Raw genomic sequence first — 27,249 nt, 5'->3', positions numbered from 1 at the left:
CAAAATAAAATAACAGAAGAATGGTCTGATGAGTCTCGATTTCTGCTTCGAGATCATAAAATGGCATAAACAACATGGAAGTGTGAATCCATTCTGGCTTGTATCAGCAGTTCAGGCTGCTGTTAGAGGTGTAATCGTGTGGGAGATATTTTCTTGTCACACTTTGAGGCCCTTGGTACCAACTGAGCAATGTTAGCTCATCAGCCTGCATGAGTATTGTTGCTGACCAAGTTCATCTCTTTATGACCACAGTAGTTAACACACCTTAATCATCTTAAACTGGTATCTTGAACACGACAGGAAATCCTCTTTAGTTTGGAAACTATTGCAGAAAGAATTAAAGTGGCTATAACTTTAGCTTATAAAGTGGCCAGCAAGTGTAAAAAAAACACCAAATAAATAAATAAATAATTCCAGTGGCTCCAAACCTTGAGGTCACTTCTTATTTGGAACGTAAGCGAATAACCCATACAGAAATTTAGATTCTTTCTTTCTTACTATTTTGTTTTTCCAATCTTTTGCGAAATTTCTGCATATCTGTCCTTCCCTGTTCCTGGACTTTATTTAAATGAAACGTCAGAGGAAGGGGACTCCCTGGAACAACACAATAGCACAACAGAGTGATGTAAAACTACTTTCCCGAGAAGAGTGTTGAGAGAATCCCATTGAATACTTTAACAAAACAAGCTGTGTTATCTCACGTGGTCACAGTTTTATTATACAGTATGAATCTCTTGAAGTATATGAAGTCATTAAGAAGTCATACAAAAACCCCAAATGGCTACTTTAAAGTACAGTGGAAAGAAATTAGAGCAGCGTACAATGGAAAAAGTAAAGGGGATAAATAACAAACAAACTAGGTAACAGAGGTAAATGTTTGTCCAGTATGTGTTTGGTATCATTTTCGTTATAACACCGCTCGCTCCAGTCTCTTGAGTTCAACTGACTCATGTGGTCAGGTTGTGTTATCACCTTTGTGCCTCCCTTCCTGTCTTGTTTCAGTCCGGATTTGTGTTTCACAAGCGACCTGTTCACATGTCACACTTGCAAGTCACAGCAGAGGGTGTCGGTGCTTTGTGGTGAGGGGTTTGCCTTTCGCTGGTGAAGTTAGCAGCAGCCAGGAGAGCGAAAGGGGAGGGGAGAAGAGGGCAGGGGAGGGGTTACGAGCCCAGTCCCGCGGAACATCCTGCGACCACATCTGAGAGAGTCGGAACGAAGCTCGGCACGGTCCCCTCACCGCCACCTCCTCTTTCTGCGCGCCGATCGTCGCTTTCGTGCCCAGGAGCACGCGCGGGCCGATTGTCCTGGTGACCCGCTCTGCGAGTCGCGGGCTCTCCTGGACTTATGTTTTTATCTCTGGACGCGCGGTGGTGGGACATCCGGAATGGGGAATCCGTAGGAGAAGACTACGCTGGCTGGTTTTACTGTTTGCGATAAAAAAACAAGAGAACGCAGGCGCGTAGACGCGCTGGCCCGCATAACCTACGCACGAGATGGACTTCAAGAAGACAAAATTTGGCAAGTAAGTTGATTTCCCACGAAAAGAAGAAAAAAAGTTTGAGCGTTGTTATCTAGGAGCATGTTTTTGTTTTCGTTTGTGACAGATGCTGTGCATCCATGCGTACTGACGCGCCGGCACGTGCGCGATCAGAGGGATATGTTATAGATTAGTTTGTGTGAGAAAGCCAGAGAGAGGGAGGGAGGGGGTGTGCAGAGCAGTTATCTTTATTAAAAATATAAAAAGTTTTTTTTTGTTTTTTAAAATCTTACTGTGGTGATCAATGCGTTTGATGTATAAGTCGCTTTTTGGTATCTGTGCAATCCATCGGGCTTTCCTTGGGAAGTTGAAAATAGTTCAGTGTCAGTTAACTTTAGACAGAACCGGTCTGTGTGTGTGTGTGTGTGTGTGTGTGTGTGTGTGTGTGTGTGTGTGTGTGTGTGTGTGTGTGAGAGAGAGAGAGAGAGAGAGCGGTAATCATGAGAACCAGAGTCCCAGAGGAGATTAACTTGATCTTTGCTGTAAAAGGAATAGCCTTGAAGTCACAAATATTGGATACACACACGCACACACAATCCGTGGGGGTTTATTCATTTTACCACATTCCTTAGCTCCTTACCCTAACCATCACAGCTGAATGCCAGCATTCCCATAATTCTGGCCTTTACCCTAAATCCAAGTCTTGGCCTTGAAAAAAAAAAAACAGCGTGATCTAACTAAACTAGCTTGTGTTGGTACATTCAGGTTAAAGTCCCCACTGGGCTTGATAAAACACACACACACACACACACACACACACACACACACACACACACACACACACACACACACACACACACACAGATTCCTCTGGTGTACACTCACCACCAGCTGGGATCCAAAGGTTCTGATCCTCTTATATGCAACTGATCTTATTAATGTATGGAATGTGCTATAATGCTCAGTGAGATGAAAACAGGGGTGCCACATGCACGCACGTAACTGTGCCGTGACACATCTGAAGAGGGGAAGAGGTGAGCGCACAGAGAGGGAGACTCTCAATAGAAGAAAGGGATGCTGATACAATAATGCCCTGTCTGATCAGCCTTTGAATCTGCATCCCTCTATTTCACTTCATTACTCACACACACACACACACACACACACACAAAGCCCTCCTGTCATAACTGATTAGAACACATCAGAGTACCACATTCAGGTCCACACTGAGCCACAGTACAGCAACAGTGCTCAGAAAAATACTGCTCCCTTGTTCTGTTGCTTGGCACAGCCTGAAGGGACATCGGACAAAGAAACGAGGAATGGCAGTCACAGAGCGATCTAATGTTTTCTCGCCAAATGCTTTTTTCGCTTTTTATTACACGTTTATTACAAGTTTAATGTGTACAGAATTATTTTTTGTTTTTTTTTAAATTTTGCAGTAGGAAAACATTTAATAAAAGCACAAGAAGATGTAACGCATGAGTCCTGGTGTGTGTGGGAGCCAAATGGAGGTTGTTTGTACATGACAGAGCCCTGATGACATTTTCCACCACCCAGACCAACAACAACCCCCCGAAAAAGACTCCTGTTATGAGGGAATACATTCATATTTATGCATATTTAGGTTTGTCTAATCTCAAACAGTTATGAAAACCTAGAAATGTATCTGTTCATGCTTTTTGATCCTTCAGGGTCAGCTGGGTCCTTGCTCTTGTATTTTGGTAAAAACTATAAAAGGCACAGATGCTGATCTGTTATTAAATTCTGCTATCAGCCACTGGCCTAGCTTCTGTGTCTGCAGACTCGTGTTCTGTAGATTAGTTTGGCAGAGAGGGAAACCTGAAATTTTCCTGCGTGCGAACACAAGTCGGCCCACACGGACCTGATATCAGGGCGAAATGGCAAAGTGTAGTTTTAGCACGTTGCCTTGCTGTGAACATAGACGACGGGGAAGCCATTTTTAAGTGCAAAAAGGTGAAAAGGGGTTAAGAAGTCCACGCTCCAAAACCAGAGGGAGTTCGCTCCCTGCATGTGGGCACAAATTGAGGAAATGCTTTCTGTCTGGGAAAAACCGATCAGGCAGGAATAATGAAATAGAGGGAGAAGCTGGAGAAGTAAGTCCCGGAACAAGCATCGGGTTCTTTCAGAGCTTTGAGGGCATGAGGACAGATATCACCTGAAGGAGAATGTGAAGGAAACAGCAAATATTAACTCAAAATCTACAAAGAAGACAAAAATGAGAGGATGAGGAGGTCATAGTGAGGCTGATTGCCAACATGTTGCCATCAGTTAATGAGCACAACTCAAGCAGACTTGACTCAGCTGGCTGCCGGCCACTGACAAAGTTACATTTTGAGGATGTAATTTGCAGTTAATTAAAGGTGATAAATACCAATGCATGGTGTTACAATACTCAGCACATCACAAAATGTTAAAAATCACAATAAAATCATAACATGAGTTATAAATATTGTGATAAAAGTTTTACTGCTTTACTTACCTCTCCACAAAGTTGTGGCGTTCAAACAAACAAAACAAAAAAAACCCTGCTGTCATCTTCACATTGGTCAATTGTACATTCTAAAATCTGATATTTTTGAATTTGAAAGGAAGTCACAGTGGTTTCCTTTCTCCCACAAGCTAAATTTTGCTAAAGATACTTTCTTTTTCATAGTCACGTGGCTTTCAAAGGGTTCCTTTATCACATATCTGTGAAGCGTCAAAGATTTGGATTCAGAAAGTGTTTTTTTTCCCTCCAATGTCTGGTCAGAGTTTTGATAGCCTCATATCTTTTAGACATTTAGGTGACTAGTGTGACAAGTCATTGTGCATAAGCTTAAGCAGCCACGTTACCTTCCCTTATCTGCTCTCCTTCTTCTGCTTTACTTCCTCCCGACTTACTCTTTCCATTCATCTTTTATAACAACGCAAAGACGAGGCATGTGATGGTGAGTGCACGGCCTAAATGTGTAATCAAATAACACAGCTCACCAACAGCGACACACCTGTGGCCCTGCATGAGAGGCTTCTTTTAAATCAGTGTGTGTGTGTTTGTGTGTCCGTGTTCATCCTGATGTAAAAAAATGTGATTTCGTAACATCTCCAGATGTGTTTTTTCCCTTTAAGCTGGGATTGAGAGGTTTACTGCTGATTACGTAAATACAACACACACACACACACACACACACACACACACCTACGCATATACACACACCCGCACACACACATGTAGGAACTTTCTCATGGCAAATAATGCAATGTGGTTAATAGTTAATGGCTAGTGGTGTCCCTTTGTGGTGGTAACAATGAAGCACTCTAAAATGCAGACAGCGTGATGAGGATTAGAGAGCTGCAAATCCTTTCACAATGACCATCTCACACACACACACACACACACACACACATGAACAAGAACAAGAAGTAAGGCCTCCAGATCTCCTTTCATTATCTAAACACATACTTTCTCCCCTCCGTCTTCCCCCTCTCGGTCCTCTCTCAGGTTCATGAACTGCAGGGTGCCAGCCAGCAAGAGATACCAGCCCACTGAATATGAACACGTTGCAAACTGTGCCACACATGGGGTAAGTCTAAATAAATAAAAGCAAACAAACAACACACAATCATTGTACACTAGGAAATAGACGTGTCGCTGCTGTGTTAGCTCGGAGGATCCTCTGAAAAGATGAGGATTGTGAAGAATGAGGCACAGTGATGTGTGATGGAAGCTTTGCGCTGTAATCTGTGAATCAGCCTGTAGTTTCCTCTAATCTGCCGTAATCCCTGTGTGTCCCTATGGAAGACTGTGACTGCCAAAATCAAAAATTAAATAGACATGAAGTGTAAAATAGTGACTTTCACCTCCTATACTTTACTTTTCTGTTTCATTTACAAAATATTCCTCAATTTATAAATAAATTAAAAAGCTAATTAAAACTGATAATTATGTAAAACTACAATAGTTAGATGTTTTTAATCAGTGCTAATTAGTGCGCATTAATGATGAATCATAGATAGATCCAATACCCCACTAAATCTCTCATGACAGTTAAAATACGTTCAAACGTGTACATAGTGAATATAGTTGCAAGGTCGCCGTTTGGACTGCAGTTGAACTGTCAAATGTGCAAATATATGTAGTATTTGTATAAAATATTTGCATACACCATATAGATGTTTGCACTCAGTCCCAGAGGGAATGTTTATGTAAAGTTACGTCAAAATTGGTCCACTTGTCTAGGAGGAGATAGGGAACATACAAACATAGATGCATACGCTACGATCACTATAGTATGATATACATCGTTACTGCTTCCATAGGAATTAAGAAGGTCAGTAGCAGCCAACTGCACTGGATTAACTGCTCAGGGGGGTTTCCACCTCTATAAAAGCAGAACTTTTGGCAGTTTGCTCATCAGGAGTTCGCAGGCGTGTTAACACAATACCACAATCTTGCCAGGAGTGGACGTGCCAGCAAACTCATGCCAAGGTCAGACCGTGCACTGCTCAGAGAAGCTGTAAAACACCCAAAATTCCATATCTGGGATTCCACAGGCCTCAGTTAACATGTTATGACAGCACAATTACAGAAAGACTCAACAAGTATGGCTTGTTTTGAATGGTTACCTGGGAAGCTGCATCTGAATGAACCAGATTACTTCTGAAACAAAGGAGAGATGTGTGGCCATAATGCAGCCGCGGGACCTGGGCACCTTGCAGTCACTGAGTTGACCATGATGTCTTCTGAATACCAAATTATTGTAGACTCAAATGTGAGGCCATCTGTCTGGCGGCTAAAACTTGGCCAAAACTGGGTCATGTGACAGGACAGTGATGCCAAACACAGTCAGAAAAAGAAAAGACTTGTAGTGTTGAAACGATCCAGTCAACGTTCAGATCCCAGCCCGACTGAAAAGCTGTGGTGTTATCTTAACAGAGCTGTGCATGAACAAATACCCACAAAACTCAATGAGCTGAATTGTCGTGAAGAGGAGTGGGTGGAAATTCCTCCGGGATGATGTGAGAGACTGTTAAAGTAAAAAATGAGTCATAGTCATTTATATATGACATACCCTGATATATTTATGTATGATTTTGGCAGCTTGTGCCCTCCATACACATCAATGATACAAGCAGCGAGAGGAGACACTACAGCTCTAATGGCCGTAAAGCTTTAAACAGGATATTCTATAGCCATTTGTGTTCATGATGTATGTTTTGATCATCCCCTCTCCTGCCACAAAGCCCATTAGCGTGCCAGTCTGTGGGTCGGTGTATCTCGTAAACATACAAACACAATGGCCTACTTGTGTTACCAAAAAAAGTTCAGTTTTCATCAGTCATTAACACTTATAAAGGATCCAAGTGGACTTTTAGTGAAATTGTGGTTAATATTTTCTTTATATCCTACTTTTGTCCCTTGGTTGTTTACAGAATAACATCAAATACAAAATCCGTAAATATAGTTTATGACCTTTTTGGGAAATATACTTACCTGCTTTTCTTGCTGGGAGTTTGATGAGAAAACACGACGCCACAATGAGTGGAAATAAGGCGGAAACTTTATTGGCTCTGCTCAAAGGTAATAAACTCCTCGTGGATTTATGGGGGAGTTATACGCTGGTATAATAACCACGGAGTTATTAAGTCTGGCAAATAAATAATCCCACACATTACCCCCATGAAAGCGCAATGTGTTATTTTTCAAAGGTGTTAATCAGTGTTGTTTTGGACAGAGCCAGACTTTCTGCTAAGCGAAACTTTACTAGAGCTACAGACTCAAGAGTGCTATCAAAAAGTGATTTCTCCTGGGCTCAGAGGAAGAGAAATGTGAAAAGTTTCATTTTCAGGAAGAGTGAAAAATGCCATTTTTCATGACAGCGGTAAAGAAAGTTAATCGTGTAAGGGGATGGAGTTCTGGGTACATTTTAATATTTATTTATTTAGCTGTTTGGAACTTGATTAGCATTATGAACAATGACATGAGTGTGAATGAACTGCACATATTAAAGTCTGACATGATTGTTGGATTTTTGAATCTTTTCCAGTTGTGGATTCTTCCCAGTATGGTCGGTGGGTCCGTCCTCTACTTTCTGTCCGTGGATCGATGGCATCGTGTCGCTGCCTGGCTCTATGGGAGCGGCCTCACCGGCTTATTCATCACCTCAACTCTTTTCCATACTGCTGCCTGGAAAATCAGCCACCTCAGGTGTGTGTTTGTGTGTGTGTGTGTGTGTGTGTGGGGGGTACTTATCGTGTGGTTTACGACACAGTCAGATGAACACTTTGTTTGTTGCAACCCAAAGGTTTTACAAAAACACCAGACGAGGAACAATAATCAAGAAATTTCATGTCACTTTGGCTCACAAAAATGTTTTTTTGGTGAGTTTTTTTGTAGTCAAAGTGTCCAAAACAGAAGTTATTTGTGATACTGAGGTATGACAAGCAAATTTTATTTTGGCTAACAGCTTTTCCAAAACAACAACAACCAAAACGTCCCACAAAGGAAAGTATTGGGAGAAAAAAAAGATTGTTATGGAAAGGAGAGACAGGTTATTGATGGAAAAGATGGCAACTGAAGTGTTAGCTTACACACTTTTTATCTACTTCCAGGGGCAGTAGTCTCGCTTCTTTATATATTGGTAGGAAAATGGGAACAAGGTTATGATGATTTATTGAAACATGCGCAAAGGTACTTGAAAATGCAGTGTATTTAGGTACTTTAAGAATAGTTCTCCAGGCTTCGTGAAAGACATTCAAAGCTCTTCTTTGGATGTTAGCCGCCTTTCGTTCTGTTCTCTGTCAGGATGATCCCACACAAATTAAGTTGTTGCCAGTCAGATGCTTTTCAGATGGTATTGCATGATGGTTCTTTCCTGGGTTTGTAATTCCAAGATTTTGACAAGATCCTCAATAACACAGTCCGAATCCATAACAGATCCTCTGCTGTGTTTTACAGATGGCTGTAGACACTCACTGTTGTACCTCTCTCCTGTCCTTTCCATACATATTAAAATGAATCTGAGCCAGAAAAAATGTCCAATTTGGATTAATCACTTCATCGGACCTGTTGTCACTGCTTTTCAGTTCTTCTGCAATTTGCCGTATTTCAACCTTTTCTCCCAATTTCCCTTCCTTAATAATAGCTTCTTGACAGCCACCCTTCCACTGAGACCATTTTTGATGAGGCTTCAGTGAACAGTAAATAGGATGCATCTCTCAGGTCCTGTGTCAGGTCTTTGCAGGATTATCTCCGACTTCTTGAGGTCATGACTTTCAGATAGTGTTCGTCTGCTGTAGTTTTTAGGCCCCCCACTTCTTCTTTTGTCCTCCACTTCTCCAGTTTACTTAAACATTTTAAGGACACACTGCACACCATGCTGATATGGCAAGTTTTCAAAAGAAATGGGAACATGTGTTGACATGTTTTTACTCACAACAAGGTGGCTAAAGATACAATTTAAAATTGGTTCCTTGCTAAGGTGTCTGTTATTTGTTAGTCACCTTTTTGATCCTTGAGCGGTTCACAGGTCAATTTGTTATGTATTTCAACAAGAACAGGTATTTTAATGCTGCTATATAAAAATAAATTTCCAGGAGATCTAAAATCATTACATGGATTATGCTTATAAAATGTGCTCATAGTTTTGGTTTAACCCTGTAAGATCAAGCCTCCACGAGGGTTGATCTTAGCAGGCCACGTCACCGGGTGACTATTCTTGTATGAAGAACAGCAGATGGTTTTTTGTCGCATTGCTGCAGGTGTATAAAATCAAGCATCTAACCATGCATTGTAAATAGCTCACCAACTCTACACTAACTGTAACAGGATGCCACCATTGCAAGAAGTCAGTTTGTGAAATTCCCTCCACAATCAACTGCAAGTTATATTATTGCAAAGTGGAACCACAGCAAGGCAGCCACAAAGTGTCACACCAGGTAAAGTTACAGAGCGTGGTCGGTGAGTCCTGAGGCCCACAGCATGTAAAAATCATCAGTAACTGCAGTGCCTCAAACATGAACGTTAACACCAAAAGGCACCAAAAGCCATTTGTGTTAACGTTGTAACGTGAAGGTGATCCAGTGCATTTCGTTATACAACCCTGAAGTCTTGGATGCATATTAAGAAAAGGTGCATGATTTGTAGGACTCATTTTGACTTTTTAAATGTGTTCCTGCTCTGGTCTTTCAGCCATATTGCTGTCCAAAAAACAAACAACACTTTCCACATTTTGGTGGACAATCATATGACCCCCTATGAGTAAGCAGTTGGCGACAGTGGGGAAGGAAAAACTCCCTTTTATCAGGAAGAAACCTCCAGGAGAATCGGGCTCAGGAAGGGGCGGGGCCATCTACACCAACTGGTTGGGGTGTGGGGAGGAAGACAATAAAATCTTCATACAGCCTGAATCCTTTGAATTTTAGACTTATTATGTTACTCTAACTGAATCTTCACAAATGAGCTCATGCCTCCTCCTCTCTCCGTGTAGGAAGGTGGAGCAGCGCTTCCACATGTGTGACAGAATGGCCATCTACTTCTTCATCGCGGCCTCCTACTCTCCATGGTGGGTCACGTGACTACAGCAAAAAAAAAAAAAAAAAGACCAGAGCAGACACACTGTAACCGTGTCGTGTTTCCTCAGGTTGATGCTGAGGGAGCTGGGACCCTGGACGTGCCACATGCGCTGGCTCATCTGGGTCATGGCGTGCATAGGCTCGGCGTATGTCTTCTTTTTCCATGAGAGGTAACACAGCCTCCATTTGTGTCTGTGTGCACTAATTTGACACAGTTAACCTGAAGCCAAACACCTCCATTCAAGTGTTGACAGAAAACACAAGACTGCTGTTTGGAGCACAAATAATTACGCAGGAAAATGGAGGTATTGTTATTTTTATTATGACTTCACGGTCCGGTTTTCTACCTGCAGGTACAAGCTGGTTGAGTTGCTGGGATATGTGGCCATGGGGGCTGTTCCTGCTTTGGTCATTCTCTCTATGGTAAGTCTACATCACAAAGATGAGTCTTTCTCAGCTTCTGCCACTCCCCTTCCCCCCTGCAGACTTCCTTCCACCACTGTTACTATTTAAAGAACCAAACCGTGGCTTTTGTTTGAGTGCCCCATAACCCACAGATGCGTCTAATTGCTGGTAATAGAACTGCTGACTATTTTCCAATGCATAAGTCTTACATTGACTTCCCCTGTTGCACTGAATCACTGATTTCCATTTGATTATGCTCTTGAATTCAACTTATAGAAGCCTGAAATTGTCACTTTCTCTTGGGTAAGACAGTCAACACCTACTGAAGTAGCTGCCACATTCACTTACAGCCCGAGCCGTTATGGAATGATTTTTTTCATGTCCCCCTGAAGATAAAGGTAGTAACGTAGCTCATTCTCTAGCTCCATAAATCACGCTGTGTTTTAGTTTCATGTCTGAGAAAATGTATTTCTTGACATCTCTTTTATTAAAGGGAAAAGCAGGCATAAATCTTATTGTCATATTTTACAAAAAGGCCTTAAACAATGTGCTCAGAACCTGAATCGGATTCATTTGGGTTTGTTTTTACCCACCAAGCCCTTATGTTTCGTAGCACTTCATAGTACAGCCTGGGACTTATGGTGCAATTTTCTAATGTCTATTCTTCTTTTTTTTTTTTTTTTAATTCATGCTCTAGATTTCAATGCATAAAAACACATGAAGGACAGAAGAAACAGAAATCATTTAGGCCAGGTAGGGCATGACTTGATATACAGTATACTCCCAAAAGTATTCACTCACCCATGTAAATCACTGAATTTAGGTTTTCTAATCACGTTTATGGTCACAGGTGTATAAAACCTGGCAAATAGGCATGCAGACTGCTTCTAAAGATCTCAGGAAATCAGCGAATTCCAGCATGGTACTGTGATAGTCCAGCCCAGTCAGGAAATTTTCTCACTACTAAATATTCCACAATCAGCTGTTAGTGGTATTATAACAAAATGGAAGTGATAGGAAACGACAGCAACTCAGGCACAAAGCAGTAGGTCGCACATATTCCAACATGCACCTTAAAATCATGTGTTATTACAATGTAATGAGAAGTGGTTAGGATAGTCCGTGATAAAGCCTGGGTCCCTAATAAGTCAACGTAAGAAACATTGTTGGTCTGATCTTCTAAAATAACCAAAAAGTACTCATTACTCAGTATAATTTGTTGATTCTTTCTTTTAAAGCTTTGTTATTATGCTGTACCTACAGGTAAGGAATTTTAGGTGTGGAAAGTTACACCCTAAACTGTGAAAAAGTCCATGGTAAATGTTGGAAAACTACATCAAGTATTGGGCTGTTCGATGAAATGCTACTCCATCTTTTATGGAGTGGGCATATAAAACTGCATTTCTCAAAAATTTGGGAAACCTCTTTTAAATAAGAGTATTTCTTATTTCAGATGAATCCACGTTAATTCAACCAAAAACTGTATATATCTTTACAGTTTATTCACTGCAAGTTAAAACAAAGCGTCTTTAAATTAATTACCAGCAAACTTTCTTATGTTCCAGGTGGAGCGCACAGGTGTGTGTGAACTGGCCGTGGGAGGTGTCTTCTATGGAGTAGGCGTGGTCTTCTTTAAGAGCGATGGCCTCGTGCCATTCGCCCATGCGATCTGGCATCTGTTTGTGGCGGTTGGAGCAGGCATTCATTACTACGCCATCTGGAGGTACCTGTATTTACCGGGGACACAGCTGCAGACGTCGAGGTGACCGGCTGCCGACTGACGTTATGCGTTTCCATGCTGACAGGCTGAATGACTAAAGTGCATTTCATGTAGTCAGGACGTTAGTGTTTTGACTACGGTAAGCTTCACTTACGAAGCTGTGACACCTGGGACCAATTTTTGTACTGTGTGCTGACTATATAACATCTAGCCTGACTACACCAAATTGACGCTAATTTATAATGTATAATTCTGCTGTTTTAGACATAATTAGCGACACTGACACTGGTTTGTGTGCCATGTTGACTGTGTAGTGTTTCAGACGAGATCCAAGTGCCAGGCCTGTATTATAAAATCTTCATTCCTGCTTATCTCTGTCGGTTAAAGGAAAAGTTTCACATTTTGGGAAATGTGTTTATTTTCTTGCAGAGGTAGATGAGAAGATTGATAACAATCTATAATGTTTGTGGTAACCACGATACTGTACACAGACATGGTCAGATCTACAGATTCTACATCGCGCCATCACAGAGACATTTGATCACGTCAACGATCTGACCCTTCAAAGAGCCCTGATCCCAGACAGACATCATGGAATCAGTTTGGGATCACATGAACAGAAGCAACAGCTTCAGGTTATATTTCACCATGTTTCAAACATCCTCAGTGACAGGCATCCTGAAAAACACTGTTCAAGTGCAATGAAGGAGAACGGGTGCAAATTCAGACCTGAAAATAATGCTCAGTGTTTTGTTACGGCTTGCTGTTGAGCGTTGAGGTTGGACAGTGGTGTGCACTGGTGCATCACAGCCTGCTTTTGCCTGGTGGGTGTTGGAGGTGTTGCCCCATTACTTGTACACCCCGCCAAATTATTTAAAGCATTTCATTCCTACTGTAAAAAATAGAGATCATCTTTTGATGGGCTCTTACCAGCAAATCAGCAAACGCTCAGGAGTTAGGACTTCATTGCTACACAAGCACTCACAGTACACTTAACTCTGAACCCCTGCACACCACTCAGGTTTCTTGACTGTATCATTGCTGCTGATGCTGTCGCACTGACAGACATTTACTTCCTAAACTACACTGTTAAAAAAAAAAAGAAAAGAAACACTTTTTAATCAGATTATAGCACCAAGTCAATTAAACCTCTGGGGTATTGATCTGGTCTCTAGCAGAAGGCGTTTTCAGTCAGTTTCAACTGCTTTGGTGTTGATGAAAAAAACAACAGGTGCATTAGAGGGGCAACAATGAGACCCCCACCAAAACAGGAATGGTTTTACAGGTGGAGGCCATTTTTCCCTCCCCATCTTGTTTGATTCTTTTGTGTTTGGCTAGGCTCAGTGTCAGACAGTCATGCTGGATATCTATGCTGATATGAACTCGGTAATGTGTTAACCCATCAGCTGGATCGGTATCTGCTTCTTTGTGTAAGGAGGAACATAATGAGCACTGCCAGAGCCACAAAATGACCCCCAGGAGGCCACCAAACAATTAGAAACAGACTTCATGAGGGTGGCCTGATGGGTTGATGTCCTCTAGTGGGCCCTGCGCTCACTGCCCGGAAACATAGAGCCTGATTAGTATTTGCCATAGAATACCAGAATTGTCAGGTCCACCACTGACACCCCGTGCCTTTCTCAGATGAGCACAGGTTCACCCATGTGACAGAGATGAAAAGTCCTGAAGCAGCAGAGGAAAACATTATACTCCCAGTTCAGCATGACCGGTTTGGTGGTAGAGCAGAGAAAGTCTGGGGAGGGATTTCCATGGAGGGACACACAGACCTCTACAGGCAATGTTGGTGTTGGGATGAAACCTTTGGATCCCACAGACCCTAGGATGGTGCAGTGGGTACTGGCTTCCTCCTGCTGCATGACAATGCCTGCAGGCATTTCCTGGAAGAAGAAAGAATTGATACTACTGACTGGTCCCAATGCTCACCTGACCTAAATCCAACAGAACACCTCTGGGACATCGTTTTTCAGTCCATCCGACGCCATCAGGCTGCACCTCAGACTGTTCAGGAGCTCAATGATGCCCTGGTCCAGATAAAGATTTCAGGGTATCTTTGAATTCAGCCCTCTGTAGGTTGATCATTTTAATTTCCTTCAAACGATGTGTCATCTTTTGGTTCCTCATTACCCGGCCCATATCAGCGTAGATATCAACCGTGGTGTTCTTTCCCACTGAGATATTTTGTGGCTTTTAAAGTGTTCCTTTCAACACCAGCTGCTCAACTGTTGGTCACGACTATTCTGGGCATTATTTTACAAGCATGAGGTTACTGGAAAATCAATAAAGAAACCAGAGTATCACTGTTTTTATGCCAGAATAGTAAAACTGTAAGAGTCTTATCGATCTTCTCATCTTTACAAGAATATATATGCACTTTCCCAAAATGATGAAGCATTCCTTACAGGCATATCTGTTACTGAGCATTCCTAAGCTGTTAAACTCCCTACTTTCAGTAATCCAACCACAATTAATGTGCCAAAACTCACTACACAGGAATCCCTTTCTGCTGTTGGTGCTACAAACTTGCTCAGTGGTAAAATATGACAGTCAGGAAGTCGACCAACAAAGCTGTCATTGATAGGCTTTCAATATGGATTTGGCTGTAAAAGCTGTTACAGATTTTACCACCTTATGTGACCCCTTGAGAGGATCTGCATTTGACTTCAGTTCATTTTCACAGTACATGCACAGCCCCTGGTTTCGTAATTAAACATACTCATCTTTGGCCGACTGAGACCGAATTAAGCAATCTGCAGACAGACTTTAAGGTCACATATGTCTGTGTCACACACTGGAGCCAGACTGTAAATGATCAACCTGATGATAACAGACGAGAGTAGAACCAGCTACTCGTGTGTGGCTGTGACTCAGTTTTGTTCAAATTGAATTTTCCTAAAACTGTAATTTGATTTAAAAGACAAAGAAGTCCGTCTCATTATGAAAATGTCAAGGTCTAACGCATTTCGTATCCTGTTCGGGGGACTTTAAATGCCAGTTGTTTTGTCTAAATGCTGCGCTCTTTACTTCTGAGCACTTTTCTATCAACAGTGATGTGTAATGTAGAATTTGCTACAGTCCTCTGACTATGACAGAATCAACGTAGATCGTAAATGCAAATTTCTATTTCCACATTTCAAGATTTTCTTAACTTCTAGTACTTCATTACTTCTGTTTTAATTCTTGAAAACAGAGCACTTACTCAGGAAATGAGCAATTTTTTTATCTTTTTTTTTAATCAGATGATCTATTTTGTAAAATGATATTTCTGTCAAATCACTGTAATAAAGAAGAAACATATTACACTGCAAGGGATCTGTGTGTTTTATGAAAATCATATCAGCGTCAACATCAAACAAATCAATTACAAAAATAATGTGCAAAAACCAAATGCATTGTCAGCGCAGGATGATGTGTTTTGTACATGAGTGTGTGTGTTTGTGTCACTGTGAGTGTGTGAGGCTTGTGAGGGCTCGCAGTTGAAGCGGCAATGCCACATTAGTGTCTCTGTGCCACTGCGGTGCGATGACATGGGGAGGTGGTGTCAGGACACTCTGAGCTACGCCGGGGGCCTTCAGCAGCGACCACAACTCCTCCCCTCGTGTTACTATAGCAACGAGGTCCTCCTCATCAGAGCACCAGGCAACCGATCCGCTTCTGGTTACAGTTCTTAGTTTAGAGAGGAACAGAGACACCCTAAAAGGAAAAACAAAGCAAAACACACACAAACGATATCAGAACATTACAAAGTCCTGGATGAAAAAAAGAAATATTGCATGTTTAAAAACAAAAAGTCTGTTACCGAGGTATGAGGTCATGTGACCGTGATGCCAGCTTAGCGAGAGCGCTCATTAAAGTGTTGATGACTTTAGGGGCCGGGCAAACCATTCCAGTTGGAGGGGCAGACGAAGTGATCTCAAACAGCACCGCCTCCAGCGCTTCAAAACAGGAAGTGATGAGGCTCACGGAACAGCGAGAGTCACATGACACAGAGAGGTACTCTCCCAGCACCCACACCTGAGAGACAAACAAGCTCAGTGCTGTTTCAGCATCAGGTTTTGAGCAAATGCTGAAATGTGAGAATCACTGGGCTTTTGCACATAACCCAAGATACACAGAAGGGTCAGCACTCTCTTTACCACATGTGTATAGAGTTCCTCTTTGCTGTAGACGTTGGCTGTGCTTCCAGCAAACTCCAGCAGCTCGTGGGACTGGTTCACGACCAGAGAGGGGTGGAGCTTACACAGCCTCAACAGGTGGCAGCTGAACACCCTGCAGAAACAGCGAGAAGTGGTTGAAGCGAGTGAGTGAGGAGATGAGGATGAGAGTGAGACAGGCAGCAGCGCTTTAGTGTTCGGGTGTACCGGTGTATCTCTTTGATGTACGCAGGGATGTTAAGGAGCAGGCTGCTTCTCTCCAGCAACACCAGAATCAAATGAGCCAAAAGCTTCTCGTCAGCGATCTGAAAGAGACGCGCGACATATTTTTTTAATAAGGCGCATATTGTAAACTGCAACACAAGCAAGTACAGACGCAACAAATTTGTAAAGAATGCTGAATCTTTTCACCGTAACAATTGTGTTGAAGAAAACGTGCAACAACACGGGGACCGTCCGGGCACACTGAGTGACTCTCGGCCAGTCAGCAGCTTCAACCAGCAGCTCATGGAGCGTGCTCAGTCGGTCCATTGTGTCACCTAAACGGGGAGATGCAAAATTACAATGATTTCACTGGCTAGAGCCTAAATTTCTGCTGTTTAGATTTAAACAGATTTTTACTGTCGTTTGTAGAGACAATTCCTACCATTACCAATAAAAAGCAAGATAAATACACTGTGTGTTGATCAAAAATGTTATCATTATTTGGGGCTTTTTTGCCTTTATCATACAGTGCAGTGGAGAGAAGACAGGAAAGCAGGGAAAGAGCCTTGGGTCAGAGTCAGACCTGAGCCCAATGAACAGTTGGGCCTTTTATGCTTATTTGTTTTCTGTCTAAAGCTGTGAAACCTTTCCTTCTGTTCTGTGACTTGTCCTACCTGAGCCTGCCTCCGTTCGGAGCAGGAAGAGGAAAAGCCCTCTGAAAGAAGGGTTTCGAAATGCATCCAGTGACACGAAGCTGCGACCGACTGGCTCAGAGATGGGCAAACATGTAGACCTGTGACACATGAGACCCAGTGAGACGGGGATAAAAACTGTGCATGTAGCCAAATTGCTGTGGGAAGCAGTTTTTCTCCTGTGTGCGCCTGAACCTGTGCTGCAGGACCAGCGTGGCAGAGAGACAGGGCAGGTCAAGCAGGGTGTGAAGCAGCTCCACTGCAGTTCCAGTTGTAACCATAGACGGCAGCAGATCCACAAAGTCATCCACCATCGCTGGACTGTCCCATGCTAAAAACTACACAGAAAGAGAGAAAATGTAAGGAATCAAACGTACGTATATGATCTAACAATTGTTGCACATTTTCTCAGCTTTTTACCTTCAGCAGATTTGGAAAGTAGCGCGTGTACTGTGGAACCCGAAGCTCTATGCTTTCTAGGTTAAGTCGAAGGAAGCGTAGAAGCTCGTGTGCCAGGAATGGGTCATTGAAAAGCTCCGTAGGAAACCGACCAAACACCACCTTCCACACGTTCTCACAGTCCACTGCAGCAATCTCGCCTGATCGGATATAAATAAACATATTCAGCCTTGCATGCACAGAAAAAGGGGTCATGTATGATGTCATCGTATGAGGAACCACTTTACAGTGAACACACGTGACCCTGTTTTCAGTTCTAAACTTGTGGCAGCTGTGAGCACATGTTGCTGTGTATGCGCACCGTGGTTGAGGTAGAACTGTGCTATGGGCAGCAGGACTCTGGCATACGACAGCTCTGAGCTGAGGCGACCAAAGAGAGCCTTTATGCAGGGGAAGGTCCTGTAGACCAGCGACGCGTCCTCAACACACACGCAGTCCAGGATGCACACGGCCTCCACCAGACACTGAAACAGGAAACAGGACACAAGGGCAGCAACATAAATCTTGATAACACTGCAGAACTTTCTTTTGGTTAACACCAGTGGTTTCTCTAATGCAGGGATGTCAAACATAAGGCCCTGGGGCCAGAATCGGCCTGCCGAGGAATCCAATCCAGCCCACTGGAAAATGTGAAGGAGGCCTTAGTTTTTACACACTAACTACATTTTCGTAGATTTTACAACTTTTCCAACCGATAAAAACCTCAGTCATGGCCAATCATACTGCACTAAAAAACAAAAAGTAATAGATAAACATCTTAATGACAGAAGAGTTCCTCTTTTTTCATTATCTACAATAGAAATGTCTTTTTTTATAGTTGGTCTGAAGTTTAAAAAAAGATTTTCTGTACACGTCTATTCCTTACAATTTAATCATGCTGACAGGTTTCCTCCACTTACTGCAGCTGCATTTCTCCATCGTGTTAAAAATCAGAGACGCACTGTTCAAACTGCACTTCTTTTCTCTTATATGAAGATATCTGAGGGACACGTTGTAGTTAAACTACACAGGAAGGGGAGTTTTCTCTGGTCCGGCCCCTTTGAGGTCAGAGTGGGCTGTGACCTCAAAGGGGTGATGTCACAGCCCAGACTTGATGTCTGGTTCAGCAACATTTATCCCCAAATGAAGAATGACTGAGCACTTTATGCACTCAACAGCTGTAAACAACCTCCAGAGGGATACATTCCACCTTCCCTCTGAGTCACTAATTCACATAGTTTGGCTGTTTTTTGTTTTGACATGTTTCTATTTATTTACATTATACTGTGAGTCATTCCCAAACTGAAGTGTTACATATCCACACAAAGTCAGAAAAACAAGTCAAACTGTGAGCTTGTATCAGCAAACAGCAGTGCATCTTACAACACCATTCTGTGGAAGTGTAATGCAAAGAATGTAAAATGTAATTAGGGGGTTAGGGGCATTGTTTTGGGTTAGAAAATGACAGTGTAGATCAGCAACTGAGCCAGACTAAGCCAAGCATCCTATCTAGGTCTCCTTCTTTAAGCCTGACTTCTTAAACAGAACACCAGGAGGTGCTCTTTACTTCTTTACTACAACACAGTGAACAGGAAAAGCTACAGCTATCTACATCAACACTGTGGCTCTTAGTTTAAGCATTAAAGGAAGTCGGGCTGTTTAAGTGCCAAGTGTCTAAAAGTGATTTAAACCCCTCAGTTTTACAAACTGAACCATGAAATGTGTTTCCATAGTGATAATAAATGATACGCAGACTCACCGCTTTTTGCAGTTCTGTATCGGTCTTCTTGTGTGCCTCTGATGGTAAGAGAACAAATAAAGACCTGTGCATGAGGAATTCTGCTACACGGCTCACTTTTCTCTCACCCAGTGCAATTTCATGCGCACAAACACTCACTGCGGTCACTCTGTTCGATGAGGCGCTGGCAGTACTGGAAAGCCTTCTCTCTGAGACGCTCCTTTGGAGGCAGCAGTCGGCTGGAGGAGGACGTCGCCGAAACCATAGAAACTACGGACCCGTCCACCTCTGATCGGTCATCTGTGACAACGTGCAACGGCTCGGGAATTAGAGGTCGTGACCTTCTCAGTATAATGATTCGTGATTAAGGTCTATATCCGATTGCTATCCGAAATGATGTTTCTGATGATGTTAAGTAGAATCACTACAGGTTAGTAAAATGCCTCATGCCTCGACTGAAACCTACTGTTGCAGTCTCTAATTTCACCTCTTAGAACACAAAGGAATGAAAGAAATCAACACAAATGTGCTCATATTTTTGTGATGTTAATCAAAGCTTTGTTACAGTATTTTTAAAGAGTGTCATGCAAGGGATCAAAAGAAGCTTTATTAGACCACATTAGCTAGTAATAACTTTGATATACACTTTCATTTTAGGAACCTTGTTTTCTTTGCTCATATTTCAGGCACCAGTACTGTGAAGCATGATTTGAGGCTCTAACATCAAGTTTAACCCTTGCTTACCCGTCTTACCGGGATTCACCAGCATAGCACCCACAGCCCAACCTGCTCCAGGACAGATCCACATGTACTACCAAAACACCACCTTCTGACCCTGCTGCACAGACAGTGTCAGGATCTCCCTTTTAGAGACGTCTAAATCCAGACAAACATCAATAAGAGAAAAAATTCTCAACAGAGGGAGCATTATTCTTTTCTTTTCTTCCTGCTGGTTACAACCAAATTTAAAGCCATTTACTTTGATTTATATGACATTATAATCCAAATACAGAGAGTATTAACGAATTGTCAACTATTAGATAAGAAGGCCTACTTGCTAGTTTGAATTTTAGAATTGTTGTTTACTCGCACTCATGAAGCCCAAGGTGGCAGCTGAAAGAAAAGTCCGCTCCTACAAACCACTCCACTCCTTATACCAGCTTCACAATCGCTACAGAATCCTATTTAAGATTTTACTTTCTTTTGCTTTTAATTTACTAAATGGTATGGCTCCACTTTATACTCCAGAACTGCTAACACTAACACTGGAGAATCCACTAATGTTACAGTCCAGGTTTGAAAGAAAAGAGGACACTGGACTTTCACTGTTTTAGCCATAACACTGTGGAACAACCTTCCTCTTACTACTAGATTAGCACGATCAGTTCCCTGATTGCGGCACTGAACCGCTGTTACATGCAGGATGGATTCATGCTTCTGTGCTGTTTACACCAAATTCTGACCACCTGAATGTTGCTGCAGAAACTGAGATGTAACAGACCAGGCAATGTTTTCCTGATCATCTTTTGTCCGATTTTGGTGAGCATGTGTGAATTGTAACCACATTTTCCTGTTCTTAGGTGACAAGAGTGGCACTCGATACGTTCTTGTGCTGCTCCATCTCATCTGCTTCAAGTCTCAAGTCTCTTCTGCATATTGTATCGAGTTGTTATTTGACTTCTACGTCTTATAAGTTTGAAGCGTCCTGACGATTCCATCTTCCACAAATGACTAGATTTTCTTTTCATTTTCCTCAAATTTGTATTCTTGTGGGACATTTATGGGTTTAGCCGTATCCATGTTTGCGTTTGGTCACATGGTACCAAAACCACCTCTTTACATTGACCAGCTTATAGCTTGATTTGGTAAATCTCGGCTGACTTGTCAAGTTGACGCTGCTTAGCAGAACTATGGTAGAGCCAGATAGTAAAACAGATCCTGGATAAGTTGAACTTTCTTTGGTAATCTGTAACTGTTTCCATGCCAAATTATACAATTAAATCATTGCGAAAAATGTATGACAATTCAGAGTGATCAGAATATTAAGCTCACATAAATCATTTACAGTTTTGGTAAAAGATTCAAAACGCCATCAGATTACAGTTTTATAACTCATCCTTACAAAAACATGTTTTGACCGTGTGGAGAAAGGCGAACCATCGCTGCGTGACTAAGATTAGCTTCATATTTTGTTTGTATCTTCGAGCCAGTCTGTGGGCGACACTGATTTACCCAAATCACTCATATCAGCATCTGTTTGTATCAGTGGATTCTGTATGAGGCCAACTGGACTGGATGAGTCACACTGACAATGTAAACAAAACAGCGTCTACATTAAAACTGAACAAATTCACTTTGTTAACAGCAAACTGATGACCCAGCAGTCCCTCTGCGCACACCGGACGCATTATGATCTTTAGCTTTAACATGAGCTCACTACCGAGGGCTAGATGTAAGTAACCATACACGTTTGAGAAAGTGAACGATTATCACTGATGACACAATGACTAATAATTGTCGGAATGCTATTATAAGAAAGCAACACAGTCAAATTAGGGTCGAAGACCACAAACATCCAAACACAGAAGTTTCGAAATGAAAACGAGCTCACCGCCCACGCTTTACACAACACATGCAATGTGTGGCTTAAAAGTGGCTGCTGTCAGAGTATATTTAATCATGATTAGGAACTCATTAGAAAAATTAGGGGAAGGCAAACGACTGTGGAAAGAGGAGGTTAAAAGTCAGAGATCATGATTTCTGATTAGAGACTTGTTTGTTAGTTAAAGCTTAGAGTTGTGAGTTGATCCGTACCGCCTCCAGTTAAAGAACAGTGGGGGAGTTCAGCTTATTTAATTCTTAGAATCAGGCACATGCAGGGAAGGTTCACAACCTCTGATGTCTTACCATTTGAAAATGAGTGGGAGTGGGAGAGTGACAGGCTGAGTTGTAGCCTGTTTGCTGAAGATGATGAAAACACAGAGCAGGTCATCTGAGACTTAGTCATATGAAGCAATAACAGCCCTAATAACTCTTACCTTGAAGCAAAGGCTCCTCAAAAAATAGAATAGTCATTCTTGGACAAGTATTATACGGCCATTCAAACACCTGCCATTTAAGCTAATTCATAACTAATAGAAGCAAAAATGGCTCAGATGAACAGAACTGTGGAGCTGTTTGTAAATAAAAATACATAAAAGTGACACTAGCTTATTACAGCAAATGGTCATACCTGCATCTACTGTGGTGCTGCAGCTGGAATGGTAGGTGAGAAGCCAATGACGCAGCATGGAAAAGGAGTAGACGTTCATCCACTGGTCTTCAGTGAAGCCCTGACCCACACATAGGACAGTGAAGAAATCTCCAGACACAGACCCATCCAGCTCTGCTATAGGCACCGGCTGACAGAGGGGGAAGGAAAAGAAATCCACACATAATCCAGTTTAGCTTTACTAACTTATATATTCACTAGTTCAATACCTTCCTGGAAGAGTCACAAGCTTAATGTAATCCTTTACTTGCTAATACTAATAATACTTACCTAATACTTGCTCAATATGAAAATTAACTGCTCACCTGACGGGATCTGGGCCCCGTGAAGAATCCCCCAGAGGAAGTCCCGACTCCCTGCATGACGCTGGCATAACGCAGCCAATCAACTAGCTTTTTGCTTACAAGGGTCATTTGATCTGCAGACAGTCAGAATTGGAGAGAGATCTGAGTGAAACACTCTCCAGTGAAAACAACTTAAAGCAATAAGATAAGACACATGGAGGTGAATCCAGAGGTTTCCCTTTACCCCTCATTATCACTCTTCTCCAAATTAATTGTACTTTGAAGGACTAAACAGGCTTGAAAACAGACAAAAATTTTCTTTATATACAGTTGAATTTTATGAAATGACCAACAAACATCATAACACGGTGTGTTCTACACTGGGTGAACAATTAGTTGGTGCACATAGCAGATGCAGGAAGTGATGTGGAATTCTTTTTTGCTTTTTTGATAAAAGTCCAGATCTGTATCTGTATGTCCCGCTACCTTCGCTGAGGCACTCTGGGCTGTGTGTGAGGACGCTGTTGAGGACAGGCAGGGTGTGCATGAGCGAGTGAGTCGGCCCTTCAGACGGTCGACTCTCCAGATTGCGAAGGAGTTGAGTGCAGAGAGATGAAAGATCACCCCTGGATACAGCCTGTCAGGATTTAAAGTGTGAAAGAGGATTGGATCAGATAATGCCTTAAAAAAAATCCAACAAGTAACACACACACACACACACACACACACACACACCACAAACTGGGACTGTGTTACCAAATGTCTTCTATATTTAAAGTTACAACACACTGGCTAATTATTTTCCCAATAGCCTGAGCTGCAAAATGATGTGGTGAGTCTTATAAATACATGTCTCACAGTAATGAAGAAGTAGGCTCAACCGCTCAATTTCAGTTCTGCCCACCTGTGAGAGCAGCAGACCAGCAGCGTGACTGTTCAGCTGGTGGTTGTAATTCAGCTCCTGACCAGTGAGGGGCAGCGTCTCTCTGAGCACAGCTGCGCTCAGCACCTGATGCTGCTCCGCAGGTGATGAGAGAAGCGCTACAAACCTCTTCTGGAGCTCTAAAGGCAGCCTTGGGTTGACGACAGCAGAGGAGAAATAAGACTGTGGCAGGAAGTTTATAGCGGATATTAAATACAAAGACAACGCACTTATTTATCCCACAGTGATGCAGACCCAAGACATTTGGCTTGACTTGATTTTTAATAATTACATTAAGCTGAGGGATAGTTTTAAACATGATTACAACTTTAATTAAAAGTGTGGGAAGAAAGGGAAGCTGCTCTTTACTGTGAAAAAAAGACCACATGGAAAGTGAAAGGGGGGAACTGTTGAAAACACTACCTTTGAGAACACAGAGCAAAGGGACAGCAACTTGCAGACGTAACAGCAAAATGTAAGACCCGACATTTATTCGTTTGAACTTTAGTGGAACTCTTAACTCTTAGGTGGTCACGGTGGATGAAACATAGTTGTTGCAAGCAAACAGATGACATGATAAGATGATAGGTGCTGAGAGCAGAGGAGACCACGACAGTGTGGAAATGTGGGTGTCTGATCACCGATTTCAACCCCCCCAGTTTCTAGGCATCCTGACTAAACCACAATCCCAAAGTTTTCAAAGGGAAACAGGCATCATGTACAGGAAGTGCTACTGAAATTGGCAACTAAAAAAAAAGTGTAGTGTTTGCGTACCCTGAATCTCTGACACTAATGAGGAAAGAGTGGGAGGAGGGAGTGAAAAAAAGTGGGTTTAGAGAAAGAGATAAGTAGCTTAAGTTATAAGAAATGAATACACAAAGGTGGAGATGAATCATTAAGTTTAAAATGTAGAGCAGTGAGAATGAAAAGCTCATCCACGACATGAAGTATGAGAGGCGTGGGTGGGAGTTCTTACGTTCGGGTGTACTTGGTGGCAGAAAGGATGAGGTGCAGCCTCTGCAGGGAGTCCACTGTGTCGTGACCGAGCTCCTTGCCCTGAAGCATCTTCATTAATCTGCTGTAAAACTTCTGCAGCTCAGACTCCTGAATCTCCCTGCAAACGACAGAGTGCGGCTGGTTTTGATCTCTTTAAAGACCCCTGACAGATCTCACGGAAGCTAAACACTCGTTGAAAAAAATAAATAAAACCCTGACAGAGTTATGTGACAGCGAACACATTTCTTTCTACTCAAGTTAAAGTCGCAAACGCTTTAAAGAGCCCTGAGAAGAATGTATCTTTAAAGTGCGTTTGAATAAAATGTAGATATGTTCAACATGCTAGCTAGCTTTAGTTTCAGTAGCTAAACAGATTAAAGGGAAGCGAAATGCGGGGAGAGGTGAAAGAAAGAAAGCTATCCTTTCATTCTGTTCTTACCTTGCTTGTTTAATTAAACTCTCTGAAGCGTGAGAATACATTTTGAAAGAATATTATTCTGCCACATCTGTCTGAAGCGGAAGGTAAACAGTCCGTTTGCTAATCGAGTCCTGACTGGAATCACATGACGTGACAATAGTTCCGCTAATGCTCTCAAACCACTGTCGGACCCTCCCACTCCGTTTGTATTCAAACAGTTTAAAGAAAAGGTGCACGGTGGCAGGCATATTTACGGACGAGCCGAATAAAAATGACTGTGCCTACAAACCTTCTTCGGAAGCTTTTGAAAAGGTTCCAGGTTTTTGCGACAGTCCTTACACAATACGTTACAATCAGATGACAACGAATTTTCCCAATTATAGAAGGGTAAATTTAATTCTTGATAGGTTACATTGTAACTTTTAATGTTGTTATGTCTTTATATTTAAACATTTAACTTGGTTTGATACTTTTATGGATACATTTTTTCTTCTTCTCTCGCCTCTCCAGCTTTGTCCTACTAAACCTGAGCTGTCCCTTTGATGTGATCGTTTCTAATCCTGTCCATCCTGAAGAAACTTAGCGTCTTTAGCTCTGCCTCTATACATGATAGCAAGCCTCACTACCGTCTTGTAGTGCTGATACTTGTAGTGTGCATACTAATACAGAGCCAGCAATGCCAATATCAATACTGAGAACGATACTTTCAACTTTCATGCTAGTATCGATCTGATACCAATACCAGTGTTGGTATCAATACTATAGATCTGCGGACCCTCACATTCTGTAACCTTCGCTTTCACTCTTCCCTTCTTAGGCTATTGTCCCACAAAACCTACACCACTTGTCTCCACCCACTCCACCCTGCCTGCACTCTCTTCTTCACCTCTCTTGTGCACTGTCCATTGGTTTGGATGGTTGACCTGGGGGAAACTCCAGGTCAACCGTTCACACTTACGCTCAAACTCACACGTTCACTATCTCTACTCCTTGCTGCTTCACTGTTACACCTGTCTCCCTCTCATCCACACACGTATTCTGTCTTGCTTCTAATGACTTTCATTCCTCTCCTCTCCAGTGTATACCTCCACCTCTCCAACCTCTTTTCCACCCACTCCCTTCTCTCACTACAGATCACAATGGCGTCCCTAAACATCACAGTCCATGGAGACTCCTGGCTGAGCTAATCCATCAGCACTTCCTCTTCCATCACTACTGTCTTGCTGTCCTCGTATGTCCCTCATGCAGTACCACAGTTCCTCTCTTGGCACCCTATCATGTTCATTTTTCTTTAAATCTACAAAGACACAGTGCTACTCCTTCTAATCTTCTCTGTGCTTTTCCATCAACACTCTCAAAACAAACATCCCATCTGCAGCGCTCTTTCTCATCATGAAGCCACACTGCTGCCTACTGCTCGTCACCTCTCTTCTTAACCTATAGCTTTAACGACTCTTTCCCACAGCTTCACAGTACGGCTCATCAGCTTATCTCCATGTCATCTGGACCAATCTCCTGACTGGTCTTCATTTACTATGATAACTTATGTAAAATAAATTGTGTTTACTTCCTTTAGTTTTGATCGCTCATTGTGTTGAATTCTTTCTACAAGTCTGTCTGCAACACACAGTTTTTTTAAACTGTTTCTGAATCGGTCAAAGTAACACTTCTATTTGCTTTAATGCAAATTAGCCCCTAGCCGTGTGCTCTTTCTCCAGTGAAGAGAATACAGCTCCTTCTCTATGTTAATGATAGTCACATAATCCCACCACAACCTCTTCTTCCCCTATTCAGACATGAAAGACATTACAAAATTGCGCACTATACGCAGTTTGCGCGCGTGTAAAGACAAGTTTTTTTTTTAGCCAGTTGTGGCTGAAACTTCACTTGTATGTGAAATCTAGACGAATGGCCCATTGGCTCTTATGGACTAAAGCA

General features: G+C 42.2%; 2 protein-coding genes across 4 annotated transcripts; one reads left to right on the top strand and one right to left on the bottom strand.

Annotated features, from left to right (window-relative positions):
• Positions 1-1,010: 1,010 nt before the first annotated feature.
• mmd2a (monocyte to macrophage differentiation-associated 2a) lies at positions 1,011-15,502 on the top strand. The gene is made up of 7 exons (XM_039610891.1): positions 1,011-1,522; positions 4,980-5,061; positions 7,525-7,685; positions 9,967-10,041; positions 10,120-10,221; positions 10,405-10,474; positions 12,022-15,502. The coding sequence occupies exons 1-7, from the start codon at positions 1,494-1,496 to the stop codon at positions 12,220-12,222; spliced, it is 720 nt and encodes a 239-aa protein (XP_039466825.1). The 5' UTR covers positions 1,011-1,493; the 3' UTR covers positions 12,223-15,502.
• ap5z1 (adaptor related protein complex 5 subunit zeta 1) lies at positions 15,492-25,483 on the bottom strand. Of its 3 annotated transcripts, XM_031749552.2 has the most exons (18): positions 25,333-25,483; positions 24,874-25,011; positions 23,880-24,048; positions 23,462-23,612; positions 22,997-23,109; positions 22,653-22,821; positions 22,328-22,381; positions 19,580-19,720; positions 19,442-19,479; positions 18,005-18,167; positions 17,665-17,843; positions 17,440-17,582; positions 17,227-17,345; positions 16,760-16,887; positions 16,556-16,653; positions 16,331-16,463; positions 15,994-16,208; positions 15,492-15,887 (listed from the first exon to the last, which is right to left on the bottom strand). In XM_031749552.2, exons 1-18 carry the CDS (start codon positions 25,371-25,373, stop codon positions 15,635-15,637), a joined length of 2,445 nt encoding a protein of 814 aa, XP_031605412.2. In that variant the 5' UTR covers positions 25,374-25,483; the 3' UTR covers positions 15,492-15,634. The 3 variants fall into 3 exon arrangements, with proteins under 3 accessions (XP_031605412.2, XP_031605413.2, XP_039466824.1); XM_031749553.2 differs by lacking the exon at positions 22,328-22,381; XM_039610890.1 differs by lacking the exons at positions 23,880-24,048; positions 25,333-25,483.
• Between the last annotated feature and the right edge of the window lie 1,766 nt (positions 25,484-27,249).

This window comes from Oreochromis aureus, linkage group 4, assembly GCF_013358895.1.
Source record: "Oreochromis aureus strain Israel breed Guangdong linkage group 4, ZZ_aureus, whole genome shotgun sequence".
NCBI classification, from domain to species: Eukaryota; Metazoa; Chordata; class Actinopteri; order Cichliformes; family Cichlidae; genus Oreochromis; species Oreochromis aureus.
The sequence above is the reverse complement of the archived record's forward strand: the minus strand, read 5'-3'. Positions and strand labels throughout refer to the sequence as shown.